The following is a 12508-nucleotide window of genomic DNA, read 5'->3' on the forward strand; positions in this document are numbered from 1 at the left end:
TTGGTTCAATTAATTATCATTACTACCCTCATTTACTGATGAAAAAACTAAAGCAAAGAGAGGCTAAAAAACTTGCCCAAGGCATAGAATTGATAAGGGGTAAAGTCAGAATTCAAACCCATTCCATTTCCAGATCCCAGACTATGAACACTAACCTGGGGGTCATTTGTGCACTGCACAGGAACCATAGAAAACCCTTGAGTTCCTTTCCAATTTCAAGATTCCATGATTCCATGTGTCCAGGCCCTTTGCCAACAAACTCTGGCATCTTGCACAGTGGGCCTTCTTTCTTGTTCTCAGCTATCTCATCTCACCCCCACTGCCCAGGGCCATATGGACTTAGAGCTTAATCCACCTAACTGATCTCGACCAATATATGTACTTGTTTTCATTGTTACAACTTGATAGGGCTTAATATTTATTTATATAGGAAAATAGCTTTAATTAGTTTTTAATTAGACAATATATGCTAATGGTAAAAAGGTCAACCTGAAAAATATAGAGTGTAAACAAGCATCCCAAACCCCACCACCAGAGGTAACATCTTTAACATTTTGATGAAGACCTTTCCAGACATCCCTAAGCATATTAACATATCTGTATCAGTTTATATAAATGTGATCATTCAGTACATGATATGCATCCTGCTTTTTTTTTCACCAACAGAGTATGGACCTATTTCCAAATTAATAAATAATTTGATTTATGTATCTACCATAATTTATTTAACAAACCCTCTGATTTTTTTCTTTTAAGAATAAATTCTCAAGGCTATAATCTGGAAATTTTCTGGAGCCTGTTCATTATTTCTGGCCACTAGGGAATGCATTGTGAACGTAGCTTTTGATAAGCTTACAGGACTGCATGGAAGCCTCCATGAATCACAGCATCTCAGGGAGGCAGGACTCGGGTAACTTTTATATCCCCTTGGAAGGAGGAATTTGGAGAGAGGGGCACCCAATCCTGGACTGCACAGTTCTCAAGAGACATCCAAAATGAAACTAATAAATGCATGCTTAGTATATTAAGTGCAGCTATGTTTTCAAACTAGTATACTAAACTCATTGAATCACTTTTTCATTTAAAGTCGTTATGGAGATGCAAGTGATTATTGCATGACTTCGAATTTTATGAGTGGAAATCATGCTTCATGCTCTTTCTTCTACCCAAATGTAACAAACCCAGATGATAACACCATTGAAGTGGAAGCTCAAAATGCAGATGGTATAATTAAATCTGATGTGACCCACTGGAATTTAGATAACATAGGTAAGTGTTATTTGATATTCTTATATACTCATCTATTTGAAGATACCCTTTTGAAAAACAGGACTCAAAAGTGAATGCAAGGCTCAAGGTGTGATGTGTGTTATGGGTATACAGAAAATTAATCTTCTTAAATAAAGGAAGAGTAAAGGAGGGAGGGTGGGAGAAAGGAAGGATGGTATATTTACCAAATGATTAAAAAAAACACACAAGAGATATCTTGCTGATATCTTCTTGAAGTTTGTATTATATATTGTAGTAAAAGAAACAAAGAATTAAATTTTCCCCAAAATCATTATTGCTTATTTAGGAAAAGAGAGTAAAAATTCTTATTTAAAAATGTCTCACTAATTCTTACCTTTTTAATTCTTTTTCAAAAACTCATTTTACCATATAATTTAAAAATAGCTTTATTGAGATGTAATTCACATACCATTAAGTTCATCTTTGGCAAGTACACAATTCAATGATTTCTAGCTTATTCACAAACTTGTGCAACCATCACTATCATCTAACTCAAGAATATTTTCATCACCCCCAAAAGAAACCCCATAACCATAAGCAATCACTCCCTATTTCCTTCTCCTTCTGGACATTTTATATAGACATAATCATGCAATGTGTTGCCTTTTGTGCCTGGCTTCTATCACTTAGTATAATGTTTTATTTTCAAAGTTTATTCATGGTGTAGCATGCATCAGAATTCCATTCCTTTTTATAGCCAAGTAATATTCCACTGTATGTATATTCCACATTTTGTTTATCTGTTCTTGAGTTGACAGACATTTGGGTTGTTTCTCCTTTTTGGCAATTATGAACGATACTGCTATGAACATTATAACCCTCCTAGGGGGTGTGAAGTGATCTTATTATGGTTTTGGTTTTCATTTCCCTAGTGGCTAATGATGTTGAGCATCTGCTTATTGGACATTTGTATATCTTCTTGGAGAAATGTCTGTTTAAATTCTTTGCCCATCTTTTATTTGAGTTGTCTTTTCATTGTTGAGTTTAAGGGTTCTTTACATATTCTGGATACAAGTTCCTTATCAGATATATGATTGGCAAATATTTTCTTCCTTTCTATGCATTGTCTTTTCACTTTCTCAATTATTTCTTTGAAGCATAAACATTTTTAACTTTAATGAAGTCCAATTTGTCTATTTTTTTTAGCTGCTTGTGTGTTTGGTGTCATATCTTAAAAACCATTGCCTAATTCAAAGTCACAAAGATATACTCCTATGTTTTCTTCTAAGGGATTTGTAATTCTAGCTCTCAACATTTGGATCTTTGATCCATTTGGAGTTAATTTTTGTATATGGTATGAGTTAGGGTTGCTTTTAATTCTTTGGCACAAAGTATTGCACAATTTGTTGAAAAGATTATTCTTTCTGCCATTGAGTTGTCTTGGAACCCTTGTCAAAATCAACTTGCCAAATTGTAAGGATTTTATTCTGGGCTCTCCATTCTACTGCATTGATCTATATGTCTATCCTTATGCCAGTACCATACTATCTTGTTTACTGTAGATTTGTAGTAGGTTTTGAATTTGAGAAATATGAGTGCTCCAACTTTGTTCTTTTTTTGTGTGAATATTTTTTGACTAACATGGGTCCCTTGCATTTCCATATGAATGTAAGTATCAGCTTGTCAATTTCCACAAAGAAACCATCTGGGATTTTGATAGAGATTACATTGGATCTGCAGATAAATTTAGGTAGTATTGGCATCTTAATAACAGTAGGTGCTAATCCATGAACACTGAATGTCTTTCTACTTATTATTTTGTGGGTTTTAGTGTATAGGTCTTACACTTCTTTGGTTAAATTTACTCATAACTTTTTTATTCTTTTTGATGCTATATTATAAATGGAATTGCTTCCTTAATTTCATTTTCAGATTGTTTATTGTTGGTGCATATAAATATAATGAAGTTCTGTATATTCCTGAAATCCTGATGAACTTGTTTATTAGTTTTTATGTTTATTGTGTGTATTTCTCAGAATCTTCTATATACAAGATCATGTCATCTGCAAATACAGATAGTTTTACTTTTTCCTTTCAAATCAAGTTTTGCCCTACCAACAACCTCCAGTACAATGTTGAATAGAAGTGGTGAGAGTGGGCATCCTTTTCTTGTTCCTGATTTTAGAGGGAAAGCTTTAAGTCTTTCACCATTAAATACGATGTTAGCTGTTGGTTTTCATAGATGGCCTTAATAAGGTTAAGGAAGTTCCCATTTTTTCATAGCTTGTTGAATATTTTTTATAATGAATGACTGTTGGATTTTGTCAAATGCCTTTTCTGTATCTATTGAGATGATCATGTGGCTTTTCCCTTTATTTTACTAGTGTGGTGTATTACATTGATTTAAGTTGAACCAACATTGCATTCCTGGGATAAATCATACTTGTCCATGGTCTATAATCCCATTTATATGTTGCTGAATTTGGTTTGGTAGATTTTTGTTGAGGACTTTTGCTTCTATGTTTATAAGACTTTTTCATCTGTTGTTTAATTTTCTTGTGATGTCTTTGTCTATTGTTGATGTCAGGGTAACACTGCCTTCCTAGAATGAGTTGGGAAGTGTTCCCTCCTCTTTTGGTTTTTGGAAGAGTTTGTGAAGGGTTGGTGTCAATTCTTCTGGTAAACTTTTGCTAGATTTCATCAGTGAGGCCATATGGGTCTGGGTTATTCTTTGTGGTAACATTTTTGATTACTATTTAAATCTCCTTACTTGTTGTAAGCCTATTCATGTGTTCTGTTTCTTCTTGAGTAAGTTTCAATAATTTGTGTCTTTCTAATAATTTGTCCATTTCATTTATATTATATAATTTGTTGGCATACAATTTGTTCATAGTATTCCCTTATCATTTAAATTTTTTTAAGATCAGTAGTTATATCTATTTTTAATTCCTGAATTTGGTAATTTGAATCTTCTCTCTTTTTTCCTTGGTCCATCTAGCTAAAGGTTTGCCACTTTTGTTCATCTTTTCAAAGAAAGATTGTTTTCATATTCTCTATTTCATTTATTTCTTTTCTAGTCTTTATCATTCCTTTATTTTGCTTGCTTTGGATTTAGTTTGCTCTTATTTTTACAATTTCTTATGGTGAAAGAGCAGATTATTGAGTTGAGATCTTTCCTTTCTTTCAATACAGGCATTTACAGCTGTAAATTCCCCTCTCAGCATTGCTTTTGCTGCATCCTATAAATTTTGGTATGTCACACTTTTTTCCCCCCTCATCTCACAGTTTTTTCAAACTTTCCTTGTGATTTCTTCTTTGACCCATTGATTACTTAAGAGTGTTGTACAATTTCCATATATTTGTTTATTTCCAATGTTTCTTCATTTTATTGATTTCTAATTTCATTCCATTGTGGTCAAGAATATATCTTGTATGATTAAATCCATTTAAATTTAGTGAAACTTGTTTTGTGGCCGAATGGATGATTTATACTGAAGAATGCTCCATGTGTACCTGAGAAGTGTATTCTGCTGTTGTTGTGGAATGTTCAATATATGTATCTCAGGTCTAGTTGGATATAGTTTTGCTCAAGTCTTCTACTTCTTTGTTTATCTCCTCATAGTTTTATACTTTTGAAATTAGGGTATTGATGTCTCCAACTGATATTATTGCATTATTTATTTTTCTCTTCAATTCTGTTAGTTTTTCCTTCATGCATTTTGGGAGCTCTTTTGTTAAGTGCATGCATGTTTGTAATTATTTGTCATGTACAGCCACTGAAGTCTCTGCTTGATTAGCTTAATTGTTAGCTAATGATTAGGCAGAGATTTCCTTAAACGCACTGAGCCAAAAACCTCCCAGACTTTGCCAGTGGGCTCTCTCCATGTATTGGGACATGATTTCAGTGCTCCAGAAGGCAGTTTACAACTCTTACCTTAGATTTCACTTCCTCTTTGCGCAGAGCCTCAAAGTCAGCCAGAGGTTAAGAGATTAGGGCCTTCTCAGTTCTTTGCTAGGCATTTGCATAGCCTTGCACAAGAGTGCGCCTTTCAGATTTCCAGGAATATGTCAGAGCTTTTCAAAGCTCCCACTGTACTTTAATTCCTTTGTTTTTCCTTTTCAGTTTTGATCAGCATCTTGTTAGCCCCATTTTGTTACACTACCTCAGGCAAATGAAAAGTTAAACTATTGCTGTTGATTTGATTGTTTTTGACAAATTTCCTGTGAATCTTGAACTCTGAGTTAGGTCAAATAAAGCAAATCCGGACAATGGAGCATTTCAGAAAGGAGCAAGACAATTCTCTGGAGATGGGGCTTTGGGAGAGCTCCAAACTTGTCTGCGTCCTTCAGTCGCTGCAAGGCTGCTGGTTTTCAGAGCAAATATAATTGTGGGACTGTTGAATTCAGGGCTACCATAGAACACTGAAAAGGCTTACAAGACTTTCTTACTGATATTCAGCCATTTTTCTTGAATAAACACTCCTCAGATTGTTTCAACCTTCTACTTAGTTTTTCAGTTATGGAAAGGCTGATTTTGACAATTTTGCCAGTGTACTTGTTGCTTTTTGGAGGTCTTTACTCTGCCATTTTGGAAGTGAGATCTCACCATATAATTTAAAATGTACATTCTTAACCAAGATTGTATAGAAAATCTCTACAAAATTTAAATGAATGGATGTGGCTGATGTCCTAAATTCTACCTTTTTCTGAGTCAAATGACTGATTACATGCATACACATATCTATAGCATTTTTGAAGATACATACTGGTTAAATATAGTGACAGCACCAAGTTGTGGCCTTTGGAGGGAAAAGGAATACAGGGTTAACCTTTGCTATAATCTCAATTATATTTTTGCTGGTTTGAATGTATTATGTCCCCCAGAAAAATCCATATTCTTTGATGCAATCTTTTGGGCAGACATAGTAGTGGGGATTAAGTTGGAACATTTGGATTAGGTTGTTTGCATGGAAATGTGCCCCACCCAACTGTACGTGATAACTCTGATGAGATATTTCCATGGAGGCATGGCCCCACCCATTCAGGGTGGGCCTTGATCAGTGGAGCCATATAAATGAGCTGATGGGCAGAGGGAACTCAGTGCAGCTGAGATTGACCTTTTGAAGAGGAGCTACAGCCAAGAGGGACACTTTGAAGAAAGCACAGGAGCTGCAGATGAGAGACACTTTGAAGACGGCCATTGAAAGCAGACTCTTGCTCCAGAGAAGCTAAGAGAGGACAAATATCCCAAGTGCAATTAAGAGTGACATTTTTGAGGAACTGCAGCCTAGAGAGGAACGTCCTGGGAGAAAGCCTTTTTGAAACCAGAACTTTGGAGCAGATGCCAGCCACGTGCCTTCCCAGCTAACACAGGTTTTCCGGACACCGTTGGCCATCCTCCAGTGAAGGTACCTGATTGCTGATGTGTTATCTTGGACACTTTATGGCCTTAAGACTGTAACTGTGTAACCAAATAAACCCCCTTCTATAAAAGCCAATCCATCTCTGGTGTTTTGCTTTCCGGCAGCATCAGCAAACTAGAACAATATTGAATGTTATAAGCTAAGTGAAAATAGTGTGCTTGCTGTTTAAATGAAGCTTCAAAGGAAATTTCCTGTCCTTCTTTCAACTAGATCCACTTCCTATTTAAGTATTCTGTAACTGCCACTGCTTAAAATTTAGGATGAGGAGGAATTTTGCTCTAACTTAGTAAAACATGAGAGTTATAAAATTAATCTCTAAATTAACTCTCTTTCTGCAATCTGTTACTAGGGTTTGGTAAAGTGTTGCTAAGTACTAAGATCTTTTGGACTCCTTCAATGATATAAGAGCATTTAATTATTGAACATTAATAATTTTTTATAATTAGAATTTTGCTTATTTATTTTCAGTTGGATAGGACTTTGTGCTTTAAAGAGTAATTGAAATTAGTTTGGTTTTTAATCAAAATCTCCTTGCCTCCTTTTGTTTATATTAGTAATTTGCTTAAATCTTTTTTCTTTTTCATAGATAATGCTGAGGCATACCTTGGTCCAGGCTTTGTCATAAATTATCACAATTAGTGCATCTGAATAAATAAGCTTTTGCTATATTTGATATGCATTAGTTGTTAATGAGAAATTCTGAGAGCAATTTTTAATCAGAGGAAAGATTAATAATGCATATCTTCTTGGTTCTATAGCTGTGCAGTTGAATGGACATAAAACAAGGATTTGTTGTTTTTTTTCTGACTTTAGGCACTCTAGCATAATTGTTAAGGGAAGGAACTTAAGTGAGTCCCAGCTTGAACTTCTGATGAAAAATTATTTGACCTTTCAAAATCTCAGTTTTATCTTCTATAAAATGGGTATAATAAACACAAGGTGCTTGGGAGATGTCAATGAAATTATTCATCTCAGAAAATACTCATCAGGTATTCAGTTATATGAACAATCTTTTGAAAATTACTTGATATGTCTGGTCCTTTAGCTCCATGCACTGAGTGGCCATGAAGATCAATGACCACCCTTTTGTACATATTATTTTTTGACTAGCAACCAAGGGATCTCTGAATATTTTTACCCAATGTTTTTAATTCTGTGGAACTTATCTAAGCATGGATATTGCTGTCCAAAACACTCCAGGGATTGGCAAGATTAAAAAGATGATATTATTGATGCCCAAGCTCTGGCAAAATGAGAACTCATGTGCTGTTCATGGAGACTGCAATTGGTGTGGCCTTTCTGGCGATGTGTGGCAGCAGCCCTAAAGAGGTTAATGCCTTTTCCCCCAGTCACCCTATCCTAAGTGGATCTAAGAAGCCATCAGAGATGCAAATATTCACTGTCATCCATTCATTAATTTACTCAGCAAATGTTTGATTCCTGCTGGGTGCTGAGTGTTAACTCTAGGCTCTGATGAAAAGCCAACCTCTGCCCTCAATGAATTTTTTTAATACATTTTTATTGTGAAATTTAACATATATACATAATAGTGATAACTTTCAAAGTACAATTTAATGAATAGTTAGAAAGCAAATTTCAAAGAATGTTATGGGTTAGAGTTCCACAATTTCAGTTATTTCCTTATTGTAAAATATATATACAGAAAGGTGATAATATTCTAAGTACATTTTAACAGGTAGTTCTATAGTTAATTTCAAAGAATGCTATGGGTTACAGTTCACATTTTCTGTTCTTTCCTTTCTGTGAAATATATATACAGAAAGTTAATCACTTTCAAAGTACAATTTAACCAGTAGCTAAAGAGCAAATTTCAAAGAATGTTATGGGTTACAGTTCCACCTTTTCAGTTATTTTCTTCTAGCTATTCTAATACCCTAGCATCTAAAAAAATTTATATAAAGATTCAGTATTCATTATCCTTTGTTAAATCCTATCTTGTCTGTTGCTACCCCTTCCTCTCATTTAATTATGTTCTTGATCTTTGAGGGTGTCTAGGCAGTGACCACCCTAACTTGTTCATAATGGAAAGGGGCATTGACAATATGGGGAAGGGGGCTACATCTGATTGTTGTTCTTAAAAGAGGGTGTTGCCTCTGGGTTTTAGGCCTTGTCTGACATAGCAACACTGGTGGATTTAAGTTTCTGAGAGATAAACTTAGTGAGTGAAACTTTTATAAAATCTCATATAGGGACCTAGGTATTTCTGGGATTACTGTTGGTTATGGCATAGCACACTGTAGTTATCTGGGATATCTAGCTGGAGCTTGCATAAGAGAAACCTCCAGGATAGCCTCTCAACTCTATTTGAAATCTCTTAGCCACTGTAACCTTATTTTGTTAACTTTCTTTCCCCCCTTTTGGTCAAGAAGGCATTTTCAATCCCTCAATGCCAGGGCCAGGCTCATTCCTGGGATTCATGTCCCACGTTGCCAGTGAGAGTCACTCCCCTAGGAGTCATGTCCCACGTAGCGGAGAGGTTAATGAATTTATTTGCTGATTTGGGCTTAGAGAGAGAAAGGCCACACCTGACCAACAAAAGAGGTTTTCTGGAGGTGTCTCTTAGGCAGAATTATAGGAAAGCTTAGCCTCCCATTTACAGCTCCAAGTTTCACAAGAGTAAACTTCAAGATCGAGGGCTTGACTTATTAAGTAGGGGGTTCCTAATTTCACATAGCACGTGTTATATCCAAGATAAACAATCAGTGTCTCACATTATCTTCACCTAGTTGTACAATCATCAATGTGATCTTTTTTTAAAAAAATTACCTTTTAGTGGATTTGTCCTAGCCTGAGTATCCTGAAAGCAGAGCCCAAAGATGTAATTTCTGTTTGGGGATAATTTTAGATTTACAGAAGAGTTGCAATGGAGAGAACTTGAAATGCTGTTTAAGTTCTTTGTAGAGATGAAGAGACAAAAGAATTAGAATCTAAACTTGTGAGAGAATTTGGGATTCCAAAATGGGATGTAGGCAAGCCACATCCCAAAATGTTGAGGTCTTGGCAGCAGCCAAAATGGACTATTTTGTGGTCAACAAAGTGGTCTGTGGGGACTCTAAAGTTGGGACATATGCTAAGTTGGAAGGAGGGTACTGAATTATCTCCATCAACCAAGGAGACAGGACAAACACCCTTAAGGGCTCTGTGTGGTAGGTCCATGTTTCTCTTGGAAGGACTAGTCTTGACTCCTTCCTCATATACTATATGTTGCTAAGCTTCTTGCTGTTTTTGCTGAATATGATTTTATTTTGCTTTCTTGAGTTTTGCTATATGGTTCTTGAACCAAACATGCAGTACAGTTGGATGTATGCCTATTTTAAAGGCCATTTCTTTCTGAAGACCAAGGTTTGGGTATGGGTTCTTATTGAACAAGATCTTCAAATCTTCTAGTTGCTTTTCAGTGAACACAGTCCATTTCCTTTGTGGATACCTCTGGTGCTTAATTGGCATGGTGTACCTCCCGATGTGATGGGAGAGGAGCACCTTTTTTTTTTTTTTTTTTTTTAATTCAGTTTTATTGAAATATATTCACAAACCATACAGTCATCCATGGTATACAATCAACTGTTCACAGTATGGTCATATAGTTATGCGTTCATCACCACAATCTATTTCTGAACATTTTCCTTACATCAGAAAGAATCAGAATAAGAATAAAAAATAAAAGTGAAAAGAGAATACCCAAACCATCCCCCCATCCCACCCTATTTGTCATTTAGTTTTTACTCCCATTTTTCTACTGATTTTTTTTCAATTTTTTAACTTTGTTTATCAAAAAATTAAAAACAAACAGGCAAACAACAACCAAAAAAAAAACCCCACAACATTTCAAACAAAGCAATGGATTAAGGAAAACAAATAAACTAAAATAACTACTTTGCTTCCAATATGTTCCTACCATACCCCAAGAAAATTAATAAACCATGTCCAAACAGAGGAGTAAGAAAAACAAATAATCTAAAATAACTACATTGCTTCCAACATGTTCCTTCCATACCCCAAGAAAATTAACAACCCCTAAGAAAACAAAGGAATAAGAGAAAAAAAAAAACCTAAAATAACTCTATTGCTTCCAACATGATCTTACTATATCCAAGAAAGTTTACAAACCATAATCATAATCATAATCTGTTCTTATTAGATTATCATTCCCCCTCCACTAATTGGTATCTCTAGGTCCCCTACATTCTACAGTATAAAACATTGCACATTTTTCACAGAATTCACATTAGTGGTAACATACAATATCTCTCTTTTTGTGCCTGGCTTATTTTGCTCAGCATTATGTCTTTTTTTTTTTTTTTTTAATCTTCATTTTATTGAGATATATTCATATACCACGCAGTCATACAAAACAAATCGTACTTTCGATTGTTCACAGTACCATTACATAGTTGTACATTCATCACCCAAATCAATCCCTGACACCTTCATTAGCACACACACAAGAATAACAAGAATAATAATTAGAGTGAAAAAGAGCAATTGAAGTAAAAAAGAACACTGGGTACCTTTGTCTGTTTGTTTCCTTCCCCTATTTTTCTACTCATCCATCCATAAACTAGACAAAGTGGAGTGTGGTCCTTATGGCTTTCCCAATCCCTTTGTCACCCCTCATAAGCTACATTTTTATACAACTGTCTTCGAGATTCATGGGTTCTGGGTTGTAGTTTGATAGTTTCAGGTATCCACCACCAGCTACCCCAATTCTTTAGAACCTAAAAAGGGTTGTCTAAAGTGTGCGTAAGAGTGCCCACCAGAGTGACCTCTCGGCTCCTTTTGGATTCTCTCTGCCACTGAAGCTTATTTCATTTCCTTTCACATCCCCCTTTTGGTCAAGAAGATGTTCTCCGTCCGACGATGCCGGGTCTACATTCCTCCCTGGGAGTCATATTCCACGTTGCCAGGGAGATTCACTCCCCTGGGTGTCTGATCCCACGTAGGGGGGAGGGCAGTGATTTCACCTTTCAAGTTGGCTTAGCTAGAGAGACAGGGCCACGTCTGAGCAACAAAGAGGCATTCGGGAGGAGGCTCTTAGGCACAACCATAGGGAGGCCTAGCCTCTCCTTTGCAGCAACCGTCTTCCCAAGGGTAAAACCTGTGGTAGAGGGCTCAACCCATCAAACCACCAGTCCCCTATGTCTGTGGTCATGTTAGCAACCATGGAGGTGGGGTAGGCGAATACCCCTGCATTCTCCACAGGCTGAGAGGAGCACCTTTAAGAAGATCCTCTGAGTCTGTCATCTTTTAATACTGGTTTGTTCAGGTGTTCAGATCCAGTGACAAGAACAGATCCCGTAACAAGAACTGGCAACGGTGGCATCAGCACTTAAATATAGTCTTCAGGAGCTACACCTGCCCTCAATGAATTTTAAAATGAAAAAAATTGGTAACACTATATATGTGAAATAATGGAGAAATGGCCAAATAAATTATGCTCATCCATAAGCTGAAATAACATGAAGCTTTAAAAAATATTGTTTCTAAGAGTTTTAATGCAAGTGTATATATACTGATTGCATAGTATAATTAAAAATGACCAAAGTTTTATTTAGCATATTATAAATTTTAAAAAATTATACAAATACTTAGAAAAAAGTCCAGAAGAATATACATCAAAATGTTAATAATGGTTCTCACTGATTGATAGAATTATGGATGATTTAAAATTTTTATTTATATTTTTCTGTGTTTTAAAAATTCAATAATGAGCCCATGTTACTTTTATAACTAGAAAAAAAGTCTGTATCTTTGAAGAGAGAGATTTGAGGCTTGGATGGTTTCAGTGTGAAGGAAAAATGAGAGGTGCTTTGTACTGGGCATTCCATCTGGGGGTC

The 12508-nt window shown here is 35.6% G+C and overlaps 1 protein-coding gene and 1 pseudogene across 1 annotated transcript in view; one reads left to right on the forward strand and one right to left on the reverse strand.

Annotated features, from left to right (window-relative positions):
• The window catches only part of IL31RA (interleukin 31 receptor A), a 59014-nt gene that overhangs the window by 10248 nt on the left and 36258 nt on the right, over positions 1-12508 (forward strand). Inside the window, exon 3 of the mRNA XM_037799232.1 lies at positions 1088-1269. Within this exon, the coding sequence (XP_037655160.1) occupies positions 1088-1269 (182 nt within the window). The remainder of the gene's footprint in view (positions 1-1087; positions 1270-12508) is intronic.
• On the reverse strand, positions 9602-10121 carry LOC119506522 (annotated as a pseudogene).

The sequence above is a fragment of the Choloepus didactylus genome, chromosome 11 (genome assembly GCF_015220235.1).
Source record: "Choloepus didactylus isolate mChoDid1 chromosome 11, mChoDid1.pri, whole genome shotgun sequence".
Lineage (NCBI taxonomy): Eukaryota > Metazoa > Chordata > Mammalia > Pilosa > Megalonychidae > Choloepus > Choloepus didactylus.